General features: G+C 44.7%; 1 protein-coding gene and 11 non-coding genes across 12 annotated transcripts; 7 read left to right on the top strand and 5 right to left on the bottom strand.

Annotated features, from left to right (window-relative positions):
* The first annotated feature begins 6,703 nt into the window (after nucleotides 1-6,703).
* LOC148980973 (uncharacterized) lies at nucleotides 6,704-8,282 on the top strand. Its single transcript, XM_089131713.1, has 5 exons — nucleotides 6,704-6,732; nucleotides 6,812-6,913; nucleotides 7,110-7,367; nucleotides 7,529-7,730; nucleotides 7,830-8,282. The coding sequence occupies exons 1-5, from the start codon at nucleotides 6,713-6,715 to the stop codon at nucleotides 8,280-8,282; spliced, it is 1,035 nt and encodes a 344-aa protein (XP_088987839.1). The 5' UTR covers nucleotides 6,704-6,712.
* Nucleotides 8,283-9,596: 1,314 nt separating this feature from the next.
* Nucleotides 9,597-9,737, bottom strand: LOC148980972 (U4 spliceosomal RNA). Its single transcript, XR_016168704.1, has one exon. It is a non-coding gene; the product is annotated as a U4 spliceosomal RNA (small nuclear RNA).
* Nucleotides 9,738-12,321: 2,584 nt separating this feature from the next.
* LOC148980971 (U4 spliceosomal RNA) lies at nucleotides 12,322-12,462 on the bottom strand. Its single transcript, XR_016168703.1, has one exon. It is a non-coding gene; the product is annotated as a U4 spliceosomal RNA (small nuclear RNA).
* A 2,583-nt stretch (nucleotides 12,463-15,045) lies between these two features.
* Nucleotides 15,046-15,186, bottom strand: LOC148980970 (U4 spliceosomal RNA). The gene has a single exon (XR_016168702.1). It is a non-coding gene; the product is annotated as a U4 spliceosomal RNA (small nuclear RNA).
* A 2,584-nt stretch (nucleotides 15,187-17,770) lies between these two features.
* Nucleotides 17,771-17,911, bottom strand: LOC148980969 (U4 spliceosomal RNA). The gene has a single exon (XR_016168701.1). It is a non-coding gene; the product is annotated as a U4 spliceosomal RNA (small nuclear RNA).
* A 1,873-nt stretch (nucleotides 17,912-19,784) lies between these two features.
* On the top strand, nucleotides 19,785-19,866 carry trnas-gcu (transfer RNA serine (anticodon GCU)). The gene has a single exon. It is a non-coding gene; the product is annotated as a tRNA-Ser (tRNA).
* A 629-nt stretch (nucleotides 19,867-20,495) lies between these two features.
* Nucleotides 20,496-20,636, bottom strand: LOC148980967 (U4 spliceosomal RNA). Its single transcript, XR_016168700.1, has one exon. It is a non-coding gene; the product is annotated as a U4 spliceosomal RNA (small nuclear RNA).
* A 1,033-nt stretch (nucleotides 20,637-21,669) lies between these two features.
* Nucleotides 21,670-21,751, top strand: trnas-gcu (transfer RNA serine (anticodon GCU)). Its single transcript has one exon. It is a non-coding gene; the product is annotated as a tRNA-Ser (tRNA).
* Nucleotides 21,752-22,053: 302 nt separating this feature from the next.
* On the top strand, nucleotides 22,054-22,135 carry trnas-gcu (transfer RNA serine (anticodon GCU)). Its single transcript has one exon. It is a non-coding gene; the product is annotated as a tRNA-Ser (tRNA).
* Nucleotides 22,136-22,509: 374 nt separating this feature from the next.
* Nucleotides 22,510-22,591, top strand: trnas-gcu (transfer RNA serine (anticodon GCU)). Its single transcript has one exon. It is a non-coding gene; the product is annotated as a tRNA-Ser (tRNA).
* Nucleotides 22,592-22,737: 146 nt separating this feature from the next.
* trnas-gcu (transfer RNA serine (anticodon GCU)) lies at nucleotides 22,738-22,819 on the top strand. Its single transcript has one exon. It is a non-coding gene; the product is annotated as a tRNA-Ser (tRNA).
* A 144-nt stretch (nucleotides 22,820-22,963) lies between these two features.
* Nucleotides 22,964-23,045, top strand: trnas-gcu (transfer RNA serine (anticodon GCU)). Its single transcript has one exon. It is a non-coding gene; the product is annotated as a tRNA-Ser (tRNA).
* Nucleotides 23,046-23,122: the final 77 nt, after the last annotated feature.

Here is a 23,122-nt window from a genome sequence, read left to right as displayed (position 1 = left end):
AAGAGCAGCCACAGCAGACATGCTCCCACTGAAGAACAACTCATGGCCACCATCAGCCCAGGGGAACTGAAGAGACACTGCAGGAGGAGGACGCGTGGAGTGGAAGAGATACGGAGCATGATTTCAGGGCTGCTGGAATCAGTGTGGAAGCTGACAGACACCACAGGACTGCGTCTAGTGAGCCATGACAACATGCGCCACGTGTGGGAAGTGCAGCAGAAGCACCTGGGGTGCCTCCAAGACCCTCCAGGTGTTGCACTGTACACAAAGGTGGGGACACTCCAGAAGGGTGGCAAAGAGCTGGACATCCTTAGGTGTGGTAGGGGGTCCTCCTCCCTGGAGAGTTTTCACCGACATCAGTGTGCTTTTATCCCAGGTACATTTGCATCAAGAAATACTGTATTGTATGTATTTTTTAAATGTTATTTGTTGTAATTTTTCAAAATAACACAATTAACACTGTCGGGTATTCATATGTATTCACTTTATAATAATGGTTAATAATAATGAACAAATAAAAAATTAGTATTTTGTTTCTTAGGCTGGCGGTGCAATGCTGTACACTGTTAGACCTTACCAGGTTTATTACAGTAAAATACTGGCAACAGGCCAAATTCTGACACTATCATACCATTTTCCATTAAAACAGTAATATACCGTAGAAAACACAACTAGCCTACAGGAATATACTGTGAATTAACAGCTCTCAAAGTCAACACTCAGAGACTGTGTTCCTAATCACACCCTATACCCTCATTCACTATTCCCTACATTAGTTCACTAATATAGTCCACTTGAATGAAAAGAAGTGAGTGAATTGAGACACTGATGAACACCTGATAAGCAGAATCACTGAAGGACAGAGAAACAAGAACTGAGAAAGAGAAACACAAGATCTACAACTGACTTCTAGCAACACTGAGTGTGAAAACAGTTTACAAACCAGTTTAACATTATTTATTTCATACATGTACAAAAGTTCTTGTTGAGAATTAACAGAGATTTAATTAATAATAAAGTTTTTTGTCACCATAATGGAGATTAGTATTTGCTTTAGTAGGTCTCTTATCTCTGGACTTGTGACATTTATCTCTTTCTGACTGCTGTAACAGTGAGTTTTAAAACACATTTGTTGTAGCAAGAAAAAGTCAAGAGGAAATTGATCTGGTGTTATTGGCTTTTGTGATGATGTCATGATCATTCTGGATATGTCTGATTTTCAGATCTTTCTGGTTTATACTCTTAGAATAAATGGGTACTTAATATGAAACTTACATTAAGTTATGGTAATAAAATAAATCTGAGAATCTACAACATGAAATCAATATGTTGGTTAAATTATGTCTTCTTAATACTATTGTAATCACATAAAACATTTAAATAATATCCTGCTCAAGTCAGACACACACAGACATCAACAATTATAATATTCATCTCAACAACGGTAACATTCAAAAGTTTCATGCAGCAGTGCATGCTGGGTTCCAGGATTGTATAAAACTCCCAGCTTGCACTGCTGCATGAATAAAAAAGAAATTGCCACCATTACTGAGATGAATGTGCTAAATTTTGATATATTGGTGTTTCAACAGCGCTGTAACGCTGTTTTTGGTTTATGTATGATATGTTAAAAACAAATAGTCGTAATTAATTGCTGTGGTTTTACGGTGGTGGTAATGTAACACTTTTGGTTGAGATTCAGATTGAAACTCTGAACGAGTGAAAATGAATTATTTAGTAAATGAACAGACCATATGATGATTGCCATATTTTGACAAATCAAATCATTACTAAACTGTATGTCTGCACAAGTGTGACTTGCTTAAACACAGCGTCTAAAGAAAATCTCGTGTTACAGCGTCAGCAGACCAACTAAAGCAAACACTGATCTCTATGATGGTAACTTCAAGCCAAACATTTTTAATTAAACATCTCAACAAAATCTTCTATAGATGTATGACAGAAATAAAGCCATACATGTTAATAATAAGTGTAATAATGTGTAATGGCTGAAGTCAGTTGTAGTTCTTGTGTTTCTCTATTTTCTGTTCTTGTTGTTCCTCTTTCCTTCAGTGATTCTGCTTGTTAACAGCAGTGCTGCGTCCCAATTCGCTTACTTATACTACGTCCTAAAAGTATGTACTCTTTTTGTGAGGAAAAAGTACATACTTTTGAGTGTGTAGCAAAAGAGTAGGCAAGCTTTGGGACATACTATCACGTCATCTTTAACGGACAGCTCTGTCGCGTGCTGCGTTGCATCCTGTCACCGTACTGCCCTGTCAATCATCTTGTCACAGTTAAAATCCTCCATTCTATCTAATTTTATTTCCTACCGTTTCGGAGAGGGCGTTCATCTGCCAGTTGCGGGTCTTTCATGCTCTCCTCGTGTGTTTGCAATTTGAATATAATGATGCATTTAAAACATAATGGCTAAACGTGTCTTTACAAAAGTTCACAATGCTGCTGCAAATGCAATGTGTACAACATTGAATAAATTCATTTTCGTCAGGTTAGATACTGATAATGAATCACTCAAAGCTCTTTATCTAAACCTCTCTACACAACCGCGGGGACTCGCGCGTCCTCCGTTTCGACTACATGTCTGTAGTTTTTTTTTAACACTTTTTACTCGTGTTTGTAGTTCTAACCGAATCCTCGTCCAACGCGCAATGGTTTGTGGGCAATATCAGCCGTTAGAGTGTGCATCGATCTACACTTCGGATTCTGACCGGAAAAAGTAGACCATCCGGGTTTTTTTGAAACACTCATTTCAACATACTACGATTTGGGACGTACTAATTCTATTTTCGAATACTATTTAGGACGGATAGTATGCGAATTGGGACGCAGGGCAGGTGTTCATGCTCAACAATCACTTACATATTCCCTTAATTATCTCACTGCAACACTGCATCAATGTTAATTTTTACTCTTTGTAGTGTGGATTTTCCTGTGGGGTTGAAAGGGTTAACAGTGTAAGATAAAAATACACTCCCACAAAATGTATTTTAACAGTAATAAACTGTAAGTTATAAAACAGGTTTATACTGGCAACACTGTTGCCAGTAGTTTACTGTAAAATCTTGTTTTTTGGGTCACCATTGTGCTGAAGAGTAGAGCCTGTGCTTCAGTCCAGGAGAAGATCTACAAACATTGATGATATGCTGCATGTTGCTTTGTTTAAAAGGCACTGTCTGTGTTAGTTGCAGAATCCGGTGTAAATGTCTTTATTTACAAAAGTTAATTTTTGTTGTTTCTAATTAAATAAGTTTACAATAATACCTTGCTCACATTATTAATGCATTATAAATTTAGTTGATTCTTTTAAGTTGGTTTCTGCAAATGAAATTAGTTAACTCGAGTTTTAGTCCATTTTTACAGTAAATAACTGGCAACACTGTTGCCAGTTATTTACTGTGAAAATGCACTAAAGCTAATAAGTTTTATTTTTTTTTTAGTTAACTCGAGTTTTAGTGCATTTCTACAGTAAACAACTGGCAACAGTGTTGCCAGTATTTTACTGTAAAAAAAACCTGGTAAGGTCTAACAGTGTACACATGCAAATGTATATGCTGGAGGGGGCATCAAGATGGAACATGGGCCGGGCCAAGGAGGCAGTAGATGTGGAGGGGGCCTCAACCCTTAGAAGCTTTGATGTTCACTTGATGTCCCAACTTAATAACTTAAGCCAGCGCGTCCATGGTTGTGCTCTGGTGCCAGAGATCACTCTACCCGGAAAATCTACTGGTAAGAGAGATCACAGAGCAACACTGGTTGACCAGAGTATTACATCCCCTCCTCCTCTTTTTCTTAGGCACCCCCCTACTCAGAGGACATGCATTTCTTGGGTCTGAAGATTGTACTATTCATGTAGGATATGTATGTGTGTATGTATGTATGTCCTTTCTTAATCTTTGTGTTTTATACTCACTGTTAGACCTTACCAGGTTTTTTACAGTAAAATACTGGCAACAGGCCAAATTCTGACACTATCATACCATTTTCCATTAAAACAGTAATATACCGTAGAAAACAAAACTAGCCTACAGGAATATACTGTGAATTAACAATCGACACTCAGACTGTGTTCATAATCACATTCACACCCTATACCATCATTCACTACTCCCTACATTAGTTCACTAATATAGTCCACTTGAATGAAAAGAAGTGAGTGAATTGAGACACTGATGAACACATGATAAGCAGAATCACTGAAGGACAGAGAAACAAGAACTGAAAAAGAGAAACACAAGATCTACAACTGACTTCCAGCAACACAGAGTGTGAAAACAGTTTACAAACCAGTTTAACATTATTTATTTCATACATGTACAAAAGTTCTTGTTGAGAATTAACAGAGATTTAATTAATAATAAAGTTTTTTGTCACCATAATGGAGATAAGTGTTTGCTTTAGTAGGTCTCTTGTCCCTGGACTTATTACATTCATCTTTTTCTGACTGCTGTAACAGTGAGTTTTAAAACACATTTGTTGTAGCAAGAAAAGTCAAGAGGAAGTTGATCTGGTGTTATTGGCTTTTGTGATGATGTCATGATCATTTTAGATTTGTCTGATTTTCAGATCTTTCCTGTGTATTCTCTTTGAATATATGGGTTTATAATATGAAACTTACATTAAATGAGGAGTACAAAATAAATCTGTGAATCTACAACATGAAATTGATATGTTGGTTAATCATGTCTTCTGAATAATATTATAATCATATAAAACATTACAATAATATCATGCCTGTATCAGACACACACAGACATCAACAATTACAATATTCATCTCATTAATGGTAACATTCAAAAGTTTCATGCAGCAGTGCATGCTGGGTTCCAGGATAGTATAAAACTCCCAGCATGCATTGCTGCATGAATAAAAAAATATATACTGCCACCATCGTTGAGATTAATGTGCTAAATTTTGATATCTTTGTGGTTCTGCAAGAATATGTAGCTCTTTTTCTGTTTATGTATGATGTGTTAAAAAATGAGTCATAATTTATTGCTATGTTTTCACAGTGGTGGTAATGCAACACTTTTGGTTGAGGATTAAACTCTGAATGAGTGAAAATGAATTTTTTTACTAAATGAACAGACAATATGATGATTTACATAATTATTTTGACAAATCAAATCATTACTAAACTGTGTCTGCACAAGTGTGACTTGCACAAAACACAACTCGAAAAGAAAATCTCATGCTACAGCATCAGCAGACCAACTAAAGCAAACACTGATCTCTATAATGGTAACTTCAAACCAAACATTTTGAATTAAACATCTCAACAACATCTTCTATAGATGTATGTCAGAAATAAAGCCATACTGGTTAATAATAAGTGTAATAATGTGTAATGGCTGAAGTTAGTTGTAGTTCTTGTGTTTCTCTATTTTCTGTTCTTGTTGTTCCTCTTTCCTTCAGTGATTCTGCTTGTTAACAGCAGGTGTTCATGCTCAACAATCACTTACATATTCCCTTAATTATCTCACTGCAACACTGCATCAATGTTACTTTTTACCTTTTTTAGTGTGGATTTTCCTGTGGAGTTGAAAGGGTTAACAGTGTAAGATAAAAAGACACTCCCACAAAATGTATTTTAACAGTAATAAACTGTAAGTTATAAAACAGGTTTATACTGGCAACACTGTTGCCAGTAGTTTACTGTAAAATCTTGTTTTTTGGGTCACCGTTGTGCTAAAGAGTAGAGCCTGAGCTTCAGTCCAGGAGAAGATCTACAAACATTGATGATGTGCTGCATGTTGCTTTATTTAAAAGGCACTGTCTGTGTTAGTTGCAGAATCCAGTAGAAATCTCTTTAATTACAAAAGTTAATTTTTGTTGTTTCTAATTATATAAGTTCACAATAATACCTTGCTCACATTATTAATGCATTATACATTTAGTTGATTCTTTTAAGTTTGTTTCTGCAAGTTAAGTTAGTTAACTCGAGTTTTAGTGCATTTTTACAGTAAATAACTGGCAACACTGTTGCCAGTTATTTACTGTAAAAATGCACTAAAACTAATAAGTTCTATTTTTTTTAGTTAACTTGAGTTTTAGTGCATTTCTACAGTAAATAACTGGCAACAGTGTTGCCAGTATTTTACTGTAAAAAAACCTGGTAAGGTCTAACAGTGCTGGTTACAGGCGAGCGCATAGCAGTGGAATATTTATTGGCCCAGACCAACAGAGGTGACCTGCTGGCTCCATCGCAGGTCTCTGAAATCCCATCGCAGGTGCTTGAGGAGGAGGATGAGCTAGATGACACCATCAGCACGCTTGACATTGTCTGCCAGTCAGCTGAGATAGGGGTTGGTGATCCCCCAAGTGCTGTGGCGGATGACACTGAACCCGGACCCCTCATCACGGAGGTCAGTAACACTTTCCGTAACACCTTACTCAAAAACACAATATTTCACTGAAGTAAATGTGGTTTCATTTTAATAAGATAAATGAATGTAAAATCAGCATTACTCACATTTTAGAGACAAGAGAGTACATTTATTTGGTTGTTGTTGTTTTTTGTTAGTTTTTTTCACTTATCACTTTTCAGACCAGCCAATGTGACTCGAGGGGCGTTGTGGGATGGGAGGCAGTTGATGCCCTTGTAGCCTACCTAGTTGGCTTGAATCGTACCATCACCGCCTTGTCAGCCAAGGAGGAGACGGACATTGTCCACCTGTACATAGCTCTCCATGCCATGGACAAGACACCTTCAAGGTACAAAATAGTAATTAAAATAGTAATTAAACATTCCATGGAATGAATGAAGCATATGGATGTCTCTTTCACCGTTTAGGTACACCCAGAAGGCTAGGAAAAAAGCATGTGCGTCAGGAGGACCGTGGAGAGCACCCAGGAAGCCGAGTGGCTCTGCTCCCGGACAGCAGGCGGCAGAGAGGTGCTTGACCACAATTTGCTATCATTTTGGTTAAATACAAATAATTGATTAAGAGACAGCACATGTCACTGTGAAACATATTTATTAAGTGAAAATGATTTTATTGCAATCAATGCCTATTGACATTGTATCTTGGTTCTTCATCACTTTACATCCTTGTTCACAGTCCAGATCATATCATCCTTCTCTCCCATAGACTATACATGACTCACGGCCAAGCAGCGCAGGACCCCGAAGTACACAGGGTCAGTGAGTGTGTTTGCCTCAGACTTGCCAAAGAGTTTGAGCAGTCACGCAACAGGCCAAAGGACACAAAGGGGAAAACCATGCCCATCCCTCAGTCCATTGTCAGCGTCTACAGCCACATCAAACAGCTGCTGGAGGACAGCAGGGTTGTCCTGGACCAGACGAACCTGGTTCTGGTGCCGGTTAACAACACCACAGTCTCTTCATGGTTTGTGTTATTTCATTTACCTTTCCCATACAGTCAAGACAGTATATAAAGATTTAACCTTAAGAAAAACATCCACCTGCATGCTTGTTAGAAAGTATGTAATAACCTTAGAGAGGGAGGACAGGCTTACATGTATAAAATAATTAATGTTTGTCTTGTAGGCTGCTAAGGAGGGATAAAAGGAAGGACAGGGACATGCTGCTGCAAGGCACTGTACTTCCCAAACAGCTCCACCTGGCCAAGGAGCCTCTCCCTGCAATAAACTCACTTCCAGCTGCCCCTGTGCAACATGCACATGAAGTGATGACATTTGAGGAGCCTGAAAACCACGAGGGGGAAGCTTTCCCCCGCCAGCGCACTCTAGCAGCAAGTAAGCCTGTGTTCTCTCCGCCATCTCCACCTCCCCAGTTCCCTCCACAATTTGGGCCAGCTCCTCCTTTCCAGCAAGCTCCTCCATCCCAGCAAGCTCCTCCGTTGCAGCAAGCTCCTCCATTTGCGTATGCTCCTCCATATCCATATGCTCCTCCATATCCGTATGCTCCACCATATCCGTATGCTCCTCCATATCCATATGCTCCTCCATATGCGCATGCTCCTTCATATTCGCATGCTCCTCCATACCTGCATGCTCCTCCATACCCGCATGCTTCTCCATTGCAGCAAGCTCCTCCAGAGTCCCTTCCATCCCAGCCTAGGCAACGTGCCTGGAGGCTGAATAAAGCTGCCCAGGAGGATGAGGAGCTTGTGTCAAGGGGGGAACCGCCACGGAAGAGGCTGACAAAAGAAAACTACCATTACACCTGCAAGGGGTGTGGCCAGGAAAAAAATAAAAGAACTGGACACACCCAGATGAAGGGGCGGTGGTACTGCCCAGCATCAGGACTGACCCTGGATGACTGGAGGAAGAGTGTATAATCTTGTATAACTTGTCTCTCTCTCATTTGTCTATAAATCTCTCTGTTGTTTGTCTCTGTCTGTCTCTGTTGTCTGTCTATTACAATAAAGTTTAATAATTTTGAGCCAAGAACAGACTACACGTTTTTATTTATTTTCCTCTTGAATACCAGGACCATTGAATGTGATTGTTAAAACTAAAGCCAGAATTACTTGCAGAATCATTTTACATTTATTCACAAAACACTCTTTGCTTTAAATGCATACATGTCCATAACTGCATAATCACAGGGTTATTACTGTGATGATTTATATGGAAAAGAGTTCCTGTGTTAAAAATGACTACGTTACCCCAAATGCATTGTATTTAGTACTTCCGGAATGCGAAGATGCAAGCGATATTGCCATGGCATAGGTTCGAATCCCGCAAGAGACAAGAAATTAAAGTGATGATAAACCTTGCAAAAAGTGCAAAACTGTGTGTAAACAAGGACAGAAAGTAGATACAAATTTATATATGTGTACGTTTTGCTCATTTTTTCTCCTTTTCTTTTTCTCTTTCCCCCCCCCCCCTCTTTCCTCTCTCTTTTCTTTTTTCCCCCCCGCCGGGCAGTCCCTTTTGCCCCATTTTTGGCCGAGTGGTTAAGGCGATGGACTGCTAATCCATTGTGCTCTGCACGCGTGGGTTCGAATCCCATCCTCGTCGTTTGATGTCTTTAGTGTTTTCAGAGAGCCAAGTGTGCCTGGCAAAGCCGTTCAATGTACCCGGCCTGCCATGTTTAGCAAAGTCATCCTTAATATAGCGGCAGAAACACACCACAGCCCAGCTTCGGGCAACACATGCAGGCGAGTGACGAGGTGGCCGAGTGGTTAAGGCGATGGACTGCTAATCGATTGTGCTCTGCACGCGTGGGTTCGAATTCCATCCTTGTCGTTTGATGTGTTTAGTGTTTCGAGAGAGACAAGTGCGGCTGGCAAAGGACCTTGCTGCCAACTTTAACGACGTCATCCTTAAAATAGCTGCAGAAACAGAGAGCCTAGCGAACAGGTCAACTGCAGGGGTGCCCCTCAAGGCAAGCTTTAGCTGAATTTCATTTTAATTGTAGCTGCAGAAAAAGCACCTGTTCATTTCTGAAAACATTGTCGAGGACAGGATCAAAACAAGAAGGCCCCTGTTGCATGGATATGACCTTTATAAAAACAAAAACACATTCTAAGGGAGGTCCAAATACTGACTACACCAACCGTCTTCAAGCTCATGTCTTCGCCGTCACAGTGAATGCAGCACTTTCAAGGAGCGAAAGCACAATTCTGTTCTTTCAACAAGTCTCAAAGCCTCCTAAGAGACCGTCAAAAATTGCCAAGGCTGACTATATTTCAAGTCATCCCAGCGGGGTATTGGGTAAAGTTTTCAACCAGCAAAGATCACGTCTCGGATAAACCTCATAGACTACGATATTGCCTCTGCGAAAGAATGCCGGCAAAAGGAGCAGCGTTTTCTGTGCTTTTATTTGGACATGGAACGACAGGGTGGTATCAAGCTTTAAACTGCCATGTAATAAGCTTTTGGGCACTGACGGCTGCATGGTGTGTCTACGAAACAGGTGAGGTATGTGCACAAAAAGGTTTTATCATTGTTATCTCTTCACTCAAAGAACAAAAAATGCGCTGCTTTCTAATTTTGTGGGGAGAGAATTGTGGATCCTGGTAGCAAAGGGGCGGAGTTATAAAGCTCAATGTCCAAGAATATGTTTGAGTTCGGGATCGATTCCACGAGCTCCCTACGAGGTTGGGTAGGATAATGAAGAGTGCACACTGCAAACATATTCTGAGAGAGGTCCAATGCAAGCTATGCTGCCTTTTTCTCGACCCAGGCGTTCTCTCTAGGTTCTTTCCAACAAATCAGAAGCAGCACACAAATGAAACATAAGCAGATCTCCCTCTATCAAAACAGTTGTGAGTCTCCTAACCCATAGAACCCAATGCTCCTTGCAGGTCAGTCGAAGGGTTACCTCTCTCATCAGCCAAACCATTTCCAACACAATATGGTGAACTGTATCTCCATCATGTTAATGAGATGGGGTTGAAAAGCACCAAATTACTACTTCCAACATCCAAAAGGTTGTGGCGAGGTGGCCGAGTGGTTAGGTGATGGACTGCTATTATGTTGTGTTGTGCACACGTGGGTTTGAATACCATCCTCGTCGTTTGATGTCTTTAGTGTTTTCAGAGAGCCAAGTGCGCCTGGCAAAGCCGTTCAATGTACCCTACCTGCCAAATTTAGCGACATCATCCTTAATATAGCTGCAGAAACAGAGAGAAAATGTAGTGAACACGTCAACCGCACAGGTGCCCCTCAAGGCGAGCTTTAGCTGAATGTGTCGAGAGAGCAAAGTGCGCCTGGCAAAGCCATTCAAAGAACCTTGCTGCCAACTTTAACAACATCATCCTTAAAATAGCTGCCGAAACACACCACTGCCCAGCTTCGGGAAAACAGGTCTGGTCGAGTGACGAGGTGGCCGAGTGGTTAAGGCGATGGACTGCTAATCCATTGTGCTCTGCACGCGTGGGTTCGAATCCCATCCTCGTCGTTTGATGTCTTTAGCGTTTTCAGAGAGCCAAGTGTGCCTGGCAAAGCCGTTCAATGTACCCGGCCTGCCATGTTTAGCAAAGTCATCCTTAATATAGCGGCAGAAACACACCACAGCCCAGCTTCGGGCAACACATGCAGGAGAGTGACGAGGTGGCCGAGTGGTTAAGGCGATGTACTGCTAATCCATTGTGCTCTGCACGCGTGGGTTCGAATCCCATCCTCGTCGTTTGATGTCTTAAGCGTTTTCAGAGAGCGAAGTGTGCCTGGCAAAGCCGTTCAATGTACCCGGCCTGCCATGTTTAGCAAAGTCATCCTTAATATAGCGGCAGAAACACACCACAGCCCAGCTTCGGGCAACACATGCTGGAGAGTGACGAGGTGGCCGAGTGGTTAAGGCGATGTACTGCTAATCCATTGTGCTCTGCACGCGTGGGTTCGAATCCCATCCTCGTCGTTTGATGTGTTTAGTGTTTCGAGAGAGACGAGTGCGCCTGGCAAAGCCGTTCAATGTACCCTACCTGCCAAATTTAGCGACATCATCCTTAATATAGCTGCAGAAACAGAGAGAAAATGTAGTGAACACGTCAACCGCACAGGTGCCCCTCAAGGCGAGCTTTAGCTGAATGTGACGAGAGAGCAAAGTGCGCCTGGCAAAGCCATTCAAAGAACCTTGCTGCCAACTTTAACAACATCATCCTTAAAATAGCTGCCGAAACACACCACTGCCCAGCTTCGGGAAAACAGGTTTGGTCGAGTGACGAGGTGGCCGAGTGGTTAAGGCGATGGACTGCTAATCCATTGTGCTCTGCACGCGTGGGTTCGAATCCCATCCTCGTCGTTTGATGTCTTTAGCGTTTTCAGAGAGCCAAGTGTGCCTGGCAAAGCCGTTCAATGTACCCGGCCTGCCATGTTTAGCAAAGTCATCCTTAATATAGCGGCAGAAACACACCACAGCCCAGCTTCGGGCAACACACGCAGGCGAGTGACGAGGTGGCCGAGTGGTTAAGACGATGGACTGCTAATCGATTGTGCTCTGCACGCGTGGGTTCGAATTCCATCCTTGTCGTTTGATGTGTTTAGTGTTTCGAGAGAGACAAGTGCGCCTGGCAAAGGACCTTGCTGCCAACTTTAACGACGTCATCCTTAAAATAGCTGCAGAAACAGAGAGCCTAGCGAACAGGTCAACTGCAGGGGTGCCCCTCAAGGCAAGCTTTAGCTGAATTTCATTTTAATTGTAGCTGCAGAAAAAGCACCTGTTCATTTCTGAAAACATTGTCGAGGACAGGATCAAAACAAGAAGGCCCCTGTTGCATGGATATGACCTTTATAAAAACAAAAACACATTCTAAGGGAGGTCCAAATACTGACTACACCAACCGTCTTCAAGCTCATGTCTTCGCCGTCACAGTGAATGCAGCACTTTCAAGGAGCGAAAGCACAATTCTGTTCTTTCAACAAGTCTCAAAGCCTCCTAAGAGACCGTCAAAAATTGCCAAGGCTGACTATATTTCAAGTCATCCCAGCGGGGTATTGGGTAAAGTTTTCAACCAGCAAAGATCACGTCTCGGATAAACCTCATAGACTACGATATTGCCTCTGCGAAAGAATGCCGGCAAAAGGAGCAGCGTCTTCCGTGCTTTTATCTGGACATGGAACGACAGGGTGGTATCAAGCTTTAAACTGCCATGTAATAAGCTTTTGGGCACTGACGGCTGCATGGTGTGTCTACGAAACAGGTGAGGTATGTGCACAAAAAGGTTTTATCATTGTTATCTCTTCACTCAAAGAACAAAAAATGCGCTGCTTTCTAATTTTGGGGGGAGAGAATTGTGGATCCTGGTAGCAAAGGGGCGGAGTTATAAAGCTCAATGTCCAAGAATATGTTGAGTTCGGGATCGATTCCACGAGCTCCCTACGAGGTTGGGTAGGATAATGAAGAGTGCACACTGCAAACATATTCTGAGAGAGGTCCAATGCAAGCTATGCTGCCTTTTTCTCGACCCAGGCGTTCTCTCTAGGTTCTTTCCAACGAATCAGAAGCAGCACACAAATGAAACATAAGCAGATCTCCCTCTATCAAAACAGTTGTGAGTCTCCTAACCCATAGAACCCAATGCTCCTTGCAGGTCAGTCGAAGGGTTACCTCTCTCATCAGCCAAACCATTTCCAACACAATATGGTGAACTGTATCTCCATCATGTTAATGAGATGGGGTTGAAAAGCACCAAATTACTACTTCCAACATCCAAAAGGTTGTGGCGAGGTGGCTGAGTGGTTAGGTGATGGACTGCTATTATGTTGTGTTGTGCACACGTGGGTTTGAATACCATCCTCGTCGTTTGATGTCTTTAGTGTTTTCAGAGAGCCAAGTGCGCCTGGCAAAGCCGTTCAATGTACCCTACCTGCCAAATTTAGCGACATCATCCTTAATATAGCTGCAGAAACAGAGAGAAAATGTAGTGAACACGTCAACCGCACAGGTGCCCCTCAAGGCGAGCTTTAGCTGAATGTGTCGAGAGAGCAAAGTGCGCCTGGCAAAGCCATTCAAAGAACCTTGCTGCCAACTTTAACAACATCATCCTTAAAATAGCTGCCGAAACACACCACTGCCCAGCTTCGGGAAAACAGGTCTGGTCGAGTGACGAGGTGGCCGAGTGGTTAAGGCGATGGACTGCTAATCCATTGTGCTCTGCACGCGTGGGTTCGAATCCCATCCTCGTCGTTTGATGTCTTTAGCGTTTTCAGAGAGCCAAGTGTGCCTGGCAAAGCCGTTCAATGTACCCGGCCTGCCATGTTTAGCAAAGTCATCCTTAATATAGCGGCAGAAACACACCACAGCCCAGCTTCGGGCAACACATGCAGGAGAGTGACGAGGTGGCCGAGTGGTTAAGGCGATGTACTGCTAATCCATTGTGCTCTGCACGCGTGGGTTCGAATCCCATCCTCGTCGTTTGATGTCTTAAGCGTTTTCAGAGAGCGAAGTGTGCCTGGCAAAGCCGTTCAATGTACCCGGCCTGCCATGTTTAGCAAAGTCATCCTTAATATAGCGGCAGAAACACACCACAGCCCAGCTTCGGGCAACACATGCTGGAGAGTGACGAGGTGGCTGAGTGGTTAAGGCGATGGACTGCTAATCCATTGTGCTCTGCACGCGTGGGTTCGAATCCCATCCTCGTCGTTTGATGTGTTTAGTGTTTCGAGAGAGACGAGTGCGCCTGGCAAAGCCGTTCAATGTACCCTACCTGCCAAATTTAGCGACATCATCCTTAATATAGCTGCAGAAACAGAGAGAAAATGTAGTGAACACGTCAACCGCACAGGTGCCCCTCAAGGCGAGCTTTAGCTGAATGTGACGAGAGAGCAAAGTGCGCCTGGCAAAGCCATTCAAAGAACCTTGCTGCCAACTTTAACAACATCATCCTTAAAATAGCTGCCGAAACACACCACTGCCCAGCTTCGGGAAAACAGGTTTGGTCGAGTGACGAGGTGGCCGAGTGGTTAAGGCGATGGACTGCTAATCCATTGTGCTCTGCACGCGTGGGTTCGAATCCCATCCTCGTCGTTTGATGTCTTTAGCGTTTTCAGAGAGCCAAGTGTGCCTGGCAAAGCCGTTCAATGTACCCGGCCTGCCATGTTTAGCAAAGTCATCCTTAATATAGCGGCAGAAACACACCACAGCCCAGCTTCGGGCAACACACGCAGGCGAGTGACGAGGTGGCCGAGTGGTTAAGACGATGGACTGCTAATCGATTGTGCTCTGCACGCGTGGGTTCGAATTCCATCCTTGTCGTTTGATGTGTTTAGTGTTTCGAGAGAGACAAGTGCGCCTGGCAAAGGACCTTGCTGCCAACTTTAACGACGTCATCCTTAAAATAGCTGCAGAAACAGAGAGCCTAGCGAACAGGTCAACTGCAGGGGTGCCCCTCAAGGCAAGCTTTAGCTGAATTTCATTTTAATTGTAGCTGCAGAAAAAGCACCTGTTCATTTCTGAAAACATTGTCGAGGACAGGATCAAAACAAGAAGGCCCCTGTTGCATGGATATGACCTTTATAAAAACAAAAACACATTCTAAGGGAGGTCCAAATACTGACTACACCAACCGTCTTCAAGCTCATGTCTTCGCCGTCACAGTGAATGCAGCACTTTCAAGGAGCGAAAGCACAATTCTGTTCTTTCAACAAGTCTTAAAGCCTCCTAAGAGACCGTCAAAAATTGCCAAGGCTGACTATATTTCAAGTCATCCCAGCGGGGTATTGGGTAAAGTTTTCAACCAGCAAAGATCACGTCTCGGATAAACCTCATAGACTACGATATTGCCTCTGCGAAAGAATGCCGGCAAAAGGAGCAGCGTCTTCCGTGCTTTTATCTGGACATGGAACGACAGGGTGGTATCAAGCTTTAAACTGCCATGTAATAAGCTTTTGGGCACTGACGGCTGCATGGTGTGTCTACGAAACAGGTGAGGTATGTGCACAAAAAGGTTTTATCATTGTTATCTCTTCACTCAAAGAACAAAAAATGCGCTGCTTTCTAATTTTGGGGGGAGAGAATTGTGGATCCTGGTAGCAAAGGGGCGGAGTTATAAAGCTCAATGTCCAAGAATATGTTTGAGTTCGGGATCGATTCCACGAGCTCCCTGCGAGGTTGGGTAGGATAATGAAGAGTGCACACTGCAAACATATTCTGAGAGAGGTCCAATGCAAGCTATGCTGCCTTTTTCTCGACCCAGGCGTTCTCTCTAGGTTCTTTCCAACAAATCAGAAGCAGCACACAAATGAAACATAAGCAGATCTCCCTCTATCAAAACAGTTGTGAGTCTCCTAACCCATAGAACCCAATGCTCCTTGCAGGTCAGTCGAAGGGTTATCTCTCTCATCAGCCAAACCATTTCCAACACAATATGGTGAACTGTATCTCCATCATGTTAATGAGATGGGGTTGAAAAGCACCAAATTACTACTTCCAACATCCAAAAGGTTGTGGCGAGGTGGCCGAGTGGTTAGGTGATGGACTGCTATTATGTTGTGTTGTGCACACGTGGGTTTGAATACCATCCTTGTCGTTTGATGTCTTTAGTGTTTTCAGAGAGCCAAATGCGCCTGGCAAAGCCGTTCAATGTACCCTACCTGCCAAATTTAGCGACATCATCCTTAATATAGCTGCAGAAACAGAGAGAAAATGTAGTGAACACGTCAACCGCACAGGTGCCCCTCAAGGCGAGCTTTAGCTGAATGTGTCGAGAGAGCAAAGTGCGCCTGGCAAAGCCATTCAAAGAACCTTGCTGCCAACTTTAACAACATCATCCTTAAAATAGCTGCCGAAACACACCACTGCCCAGCTTCGGGAAAACAGGTCTGGTCGAGTGACGAGATGGCCGAGTGGTTAAGGCGATGGACTGCTAATCCATTGTGCTCTGCACGCGTGGGTTCGAATCCCATCCTCGTCGTTTGATGTCTTTAGCGTTTTCAGAGAGCCAAGTGTGCCTGGCAAAGCCGTTCAATGTACCCGGCCTGCCATGTTTAGCAAAGTCATCCTTAATATAGCGGCAGAAACACACCACAGCCCAGCTTCGGGCAACACATGCAGGAGAGTGACGAGGTGGCCGAGTGGTTAAGGCGATGTACTGCTAATCCATTGTGCTCTGCACACGTGGGTTCGAATCCCATCCTCGTCGTTTGATGTCTTTAGCGTTTTCAGAGAGCGAAGTGTGCCTGGCAAAGCCGTTCAATGTACCCGGCCTGCCATGTTTAGCAAAGTCATCCTTAATATAGCGGCAGAAACACACCACAGCCCAGCTTCGGGCAACACATGCTGGAGAGTGACGAGGTGGCCGAGTGGTTAAGGCGATGGACTGCTAATCCATTGTGCTCTGCACGCGTGGGTTCGAATCCCATCCTCGTCGTTTGATGTGTTTAGTGTTTCGAGAGAGACGAGTGCGCCTGGCAAAGCCGTTCAATGTACCCTACCTGCCAAATTTAGCGACATCATCCTTAATATAGCTGCAGAAACAGAGAGAAAATGTAGTGAACACGTCAACCGCACAGGTGCCCCTCAAGGCGAGCTTTAGCTGAATGTGTCGAGAGAGCAAAGTGCGCCTGGCAAAGCCATTCAAAGAACCTTGCTGCCAACTTTAACAACATCATCCTTAAAATAGCTGCCGAAACACACCACTGCCCAGCTTCGGGAAAACAGGTGTGGTCGAGTGACGAGGTGGCCGAGTGGTTAAGGCGATGGACTGCTAATCCATTGTGCTCTGCACGCGTGGGTTCGAATCCCATCCTCGTCGTTTGATGTCTTTAGCGTTTTCAGAGAGCCAAGTGTGCCTGGCAAAGCCGTTCAATGTACCCGGCCTGCCATGTTTAGCAAAGTCATCCTTAATATAGCGGCAGAAACACACCACAGCCCAGCTTCGGGCAACACATGCAGGCGAGTGACGAGGTGGCCGTGTGGTTAAGGCGATGGACTGCTAATCGATTGTGCTCTGCACGCGTGGGTTCGAATTCCATCCTTGTCGTTTGATGTGTTTAGTGTTTCGAGAGAGACAAGTGCGCCTGGCAAAGGACCTTGCTGCCGACTTTAACGACGTCATCCTTAAAATAGCTGCAGAAACAGAGAGCCTAGCGAACAGGTCAACTGCAGGGGTGCCCCTCAAGGCAAGCTTTAGCTGAATTTCATTTTAATTGTAGCTGCAGAAAAAGCACCTGTTCATTTCTGAAAACATTGTCGAGGACAGGATCAAAACAAGAAGGCCCCTGTTGCATGGATATGACCTTTATAAAAACAAAAACACATTCTAAGGGAGGTCCAAATACTGACTACACCAACCGTCTTCAAGCTCATGTCTTCGCCGTCACAGTGAATGCAGCACTTTCAAGGAGCGAAAGCACAATTCTGTTCTTTCAACAAGTCTTAAAGCCTCCTAAGAGACCGTCAAAAATTGCCAAGGCTGACTATATTTCAAGTCATCCCAGCGGGGTATTGGGTAAAGTTTTCAACCAGCAAAGATCACGTCTCGGATAAACCTCATAGACTACGATATTGCCTCTGCGAAAGAATGCCGGCAAAAGGAGCAGCGTCTTCCGTGCTTTTATCTGGACATGGAACGACAGGGTGGTATAAAGCTTTAAACTGCCATGTAATAAGCTTTTGGGCACTGACGGCTGCATGGTGTGTCTACGAAACAGGTGAGGTATGTGCACAAAAAGGTTTTATCATTGTTATCTCTTCACTCAAAGAACAAAAAATGCGCTGCTTTCTGATTTTGGGGGGAGAGAATTGTGGATCCTGGTAGCAAAGGGGCGGAGTTATAAAGCTCAATGTCCAAGAATATGTTTGAGTTCGGGATCGATTCCACGAGCTCCCTACGAGGTTGGGTAGGATAATGAAGAGTGCACACTGCAAACATATTCTGAGAGAGGTCCAATGCAAGCTATGCTGCCTTTTTCTCGACCCAGGCGTTCTCTCTAGGTTCTTTCCAACAAATCAGAAGCAGCACACAAATGAAACATAAGCAGATCTCCCTCTATCAAAACAGTTGTGAGTCTCCTAACCCATAGAACCCAATGCTCCTTGCAGGTCAGTCGAAGGGTTACCTCTCTCATCAGCCAAACCATTTCCAACACAATATGGTGAACTGTATCTCCATCATGTTAATGAGATGGGGTTGAAAAGCACCAAATTACTACTTCCAACATCCAAAAGGTTGTGGCGAGGTGGCCGAGTGGTTAGGTGATGGACTGCTATTATGTTGTGTTGTGCACACGTGGGTTTGAATACCATCCTTGTCGTTTGATGTCTTTAGTGTTTTCAGAGAGCCAAGTGCGCCTGGCAAAGCCGTTCAATGTACCCTACCTGCCAAATTTAGCGACATCATCCTTAATATAGCTGCAGAAACAGAGAGAAAATGTAGTGAACACGTCAACCGCACAGGTGCCCCTCAAGGCGAGCTTTAGCTGAATGTGTCGAGAGAGCAAAGTGCGCCTGGCAAAGCCATTCAAAGAACCTTGCTGCCAACTTTAACAACATCATCCTTAAAATAGCTGCCGAAACACACCACTGCCCAGCTTCGGGAAAACAGGTCTGGTCGAGTGACGAGGTGGCCGAGTGGTTAAGGCGATGGACTGCTAATCCATTGTGCTCTGCACGCGTGGGTTCGAATCCCATCCTCGTCGTTTGATGTCTTTAGCGTTTTCAGAGAGCCAAGTGTGCCTGGCAAAGCCGTTCAATGTACCCGGCCTGCCATGTTTAGCAAAGTCATCCTTAATATAGCGGCAGAAACACACCACAGCCCAGCTTCGGGCAACACATGCAGGAGAGTGACGAGGTGGCCGAGTGGTTAAGGCGATGTACTGCTAATCCATTGTGCTCTGCACACGTGGGTTCGAATCCCATCCTCGTCGTTTGATGTCTTTAGCGTTTTCAGAGAGCGAAGTGTGCCTGGCAAAGCCGTTCAATGTACCCGGCCTGCCATGTTTAGCAAAGTCATCCTTAATATAGCGGCAGAAACACACCACAGCCCAGCTTCGGGCAACACATGCTGGAGAGTGACGAGGTGGCCGAGTGGTTAAGGCGATGGACTGCTAATCCATTGTGCTCTGCACGCGTGGGTTCGAATCCCATCCTCGTCGTTTGATGTGTTTAGTGTTTCGAGAGAGACGAGTGCGCCTGGCAAAGCCGTTCAATGTACCCTACCTGCCAAATTTAGCGACATCATCCTTAATATAGCTGCAGAAACAGAGAGAAAATGTAGTGAACACGTCAACCGCACAGGTGCCCCTCAAGGCGAGCTTTAGCTGAATGTGTCGAGAGAGCAAAGTGCGCCTGGCAAAGCCATTCAAAGAACCTTGCTGCCAACTTTAACAACATCATCCTTAAAATAGCTGCCGAAACACACCACTGCCCAGCTTCGGGAAAACAGGTGTGGTCGAGTGACGAGGTGGCCGAGTGGTTAAGGCGATGGACTGCTAATCCATTGTGCTCTGCACGCGTGGGTTCGAATCCCATCCTCGTCGTTTGATGTCTTTAGCGTTTTCAGAGAGCCAAGTGTGCCTGGCAAAGCCGTTCAATGTACCCGGCCTGCCATGTTTAGCAAAGTCATCCTTAATATAGCGGCAGAAACACACCACAGCCCAGCTTCGGGCAACACATGCAGGCGAGTGACGAGGTGGCTGAGTGGTTAAGGCGATGGACTGCTAATCGATTGTGCTCTGCACGCGTGGGTTCGAATTCCATCCTTGTCGTTTGATGTGTTTAGTGTTTCGAGAGAGACAAGTGCGCCTGGCAAAGGACCTTGCTGCCAACTTTAACGACGTCATCCTTAAAATAGCTGCAGAAACAGAGAGCCTAGCGAACAGGTCAACTGCAGGGGTGCCCCTCAAGGCAAGCTTTAGCTGAATTTCATTTTAATTGTAGCTGCAGAAAAAGCACCTGTTCATTTCTGAAAACATTGTCGAGGACAGGATCAAAACAAGAAGGCCCCTGTTGCATGGATATGACCTTTATAAAAACAAAAACACATTCTAAGGGAGGTCCAAATACTGACTACACCAACCGTCTTCAAGCTCATGTCTTCGCCGTCACAGTGAATGCAGCACTTTCAAGGAGCGAAAGCACAATTCTGTTCTTTCAACAAGTCTTAAAGCCTCCTAAGAGACCGTCAAAAATTGCCAAGGCTGACTATATTTCAAGTCATCCCAGCGGGGTATTGGGTAAAGTTTTCAACCAGCAAAGATCACGTCTCGGATAAACCTCATAGACTACGATATTGCCTCTGCGAAAGAATGCCGGCAAAAGGAGCAGCGTCTTCCGTGCTTTTATCTGGACATGGAACGACAGGGTGGTATCAAGCTTTAAACTGCCATGTAATAAGCTTTTGGGCACTGACGGCTGCATGGTGTGTCTACGAAACAGGTGAGGTATGTGCACAAAAAGGTTTTATCATTGTTATCTCTTCACTCAAAGAACAAAAAATGCGCTGCTTTCTAATTTTGGGGGGAGAGAATTGTGGATCCTGGTAGCAAAGGGGCGGAGTTATAAAGCTCAATGTCCAAGAATATGTTTGAGTTCGGGATCGATTCCACGAGCTCCCTACGAGGTTGGGTAGGATAATGAAGAGTGCACACTGCAAACATATTCTGAGAGAGGTCCAATGCAAGCTATGCTGCCTTTTTCTCGACCCAGGCGTTCTCTCTAGGTTCTTTCCAACAAATCAGAAGCAGCACACAAATGAAACATAAGCAGATCTCCCTCTATCAAAACAGTTGTGAGTCTCCTAACCCATAGAACCCAATGCTCCTTGCAGGTCAGTCGAAGGGTTACCTCTCTCATCAGCCAAACCATTTCCAACACAATATGGTGAACTGTATCTCCATCATGTTAATGAGATGGGGTTGAAAAGCACCAAATTACTACTTCCAACATCCAAAAGGTTGTGGCGAGGTGGCTGAGTGGTTAGGTGATGGACTGCTATTATGTTGTGTTGTGCACACGTGGGTTTGAATACCATCCTTGTCGTTTGATGTCTTTAGTGTTTTCAGAGAGCCAAGTGCGCCTGGCAAAGCCGTTCAATGTACCCTACCTGCCAAATTTAGCGACATCATCCTTAACATAGCTGCAGAAACAGAGAGAAAATGTAGTGAACACGTCAACCGCACAGGTGCCCCTCAAGGCGAGCTTTAGCTGAATGTGTCGAGAGAGCAAAGTGCGCCTGGCAAAGCCATTCAAAGAACCTTGCTGCCAACTTTAACAACATCATCCTTAAAATAGCTGCCGAAACACACCACTGCCCAGCTTCGGGAAAACAGCTTTGGTCGAGTGACGAGGTGGCCGAGTGGTTAAGGCGATGGACTGCTAATCCATTGTGCTCTGCACGCGTGGGTTCGAATCCCATCCTCGTCGTTTGATGTGTTTAGTGTTTCGAGAGAGCCAAGTGCGCCTGGCAAAGCCGTTCAATGTACCCTACCTGCCAAATTTAGCGACATCATCCTTAATATAGCTGCAGAAACAGAGAGAAAATGTAGTGAACACGTCAACCGCACAGGTGCCCCTCAAGGCGAGCTTTAGCTGAATGTGTCGAGAGAGCAAAGTGCGCCTGGCAAAGCCATTCAAAGAACCTTGCTGCCAACTTTAACAACATCATCCTTAAAATAGCTGCCGAAACACACCACTGCCCAGCTTCGGGAAAACAGGTCTGGTCGAGTGACGAGGTGGCCGAGTGGTTAAGGCGATGGACTGCTAATCCATTGTGCTCTGCACGCGTGGGTTCGAATCCCATCCTCGTCGTTTGATGTCTTTAGCGTTTTCAGAGAGCCAAGTGTGCCTGGCAAAGCCGTTCAATGTACCCGGCCTGCCATGTTTAGCAAAGTCATCCTTAATATAGCGGCAGAAACACACCACAGCCCAGCTTCGGGCAACACATGCAGGAGAGTGACGAGGTGGCCGAGTGATTAAGGCGATGTACTGCTAATCCATTGTGCTCTGCACGTGTGGGTTCGAATCCCATCCTCGTCGTTTGATGTCTTTAGCGTTTTCAGAGAGCGAAGTGTGCCTGGCAAAGCCGTTCAATGTACCCGGCCTGCCATGTTTAGCAAAGTCATCCTTAATATAGCGGCAGAAACACACCACAGCCCAGCTTCGGGCAACACATGCTGGAGAGTGACGAGGTGGCCGAGTGGTTAAGGCGATGGACTGCTAATCCATTGTGCTCTGCACGCGTGGGTTCGAATCCCATCCTCGTCGTTTGATGTGTTTAGTGTTTCGAGAGAGACAAGTGCGCCTGGCAAAGCCGTTCAATGTACCCTACCTGCCAAATTTAGCGACATCATCCTTAATATAGCGGCAGAAACACACCACAGCCCAGCTTCGGGCAACACATGCTGGAGAGTGACGAGGTGGCCGAGTGGTTAAGGCGATGGACTGCTAATCCATTGTGCTCTGCACGCGTGGGTTCGAATCCCATCCTCGTCGTTTGATGTGTTTAGTGTTTCGAGAGACAAGTGTGCCTGGCAAAGCCGTTCAATGTACCCTACCTGCCAAATTTAGCGACATCATCCTTAATATAGCGGCAGAAACACACCACAGCCCAGCTTCGGGCAACGCATGCTGGAGAGTGACGAGGTGGCCGAGTGGTTAAGGCGATGGACTGCTAATCCATTGTGCTCTGCACGCGTGGGTTCGAATCCCATCCTCGTCGTTTGATGTGTTTAGTGTTTCGAGAGAGACAAGTGCGCCTGGCAAAGCCGTTCAATGTACCCTACCTGCCAAATTTAG

Source organism: Pimephales promelas, chromosome 5, assembly GCF_988280905.1.
Source record: "Pimephales promelas chromosome 5, fPimPro1.hap1.1, whole genome shotgun sequence".
Lineage (NCBI taxonomy): Eukaryota > Metazoa > Chordata > Actinopteri > Cypriniformes > Leuciscidae > Pimephales > Pimephales promelas.
This window is presented reverse-complemented; position numbering and strand designations above follow the sequence as displayed.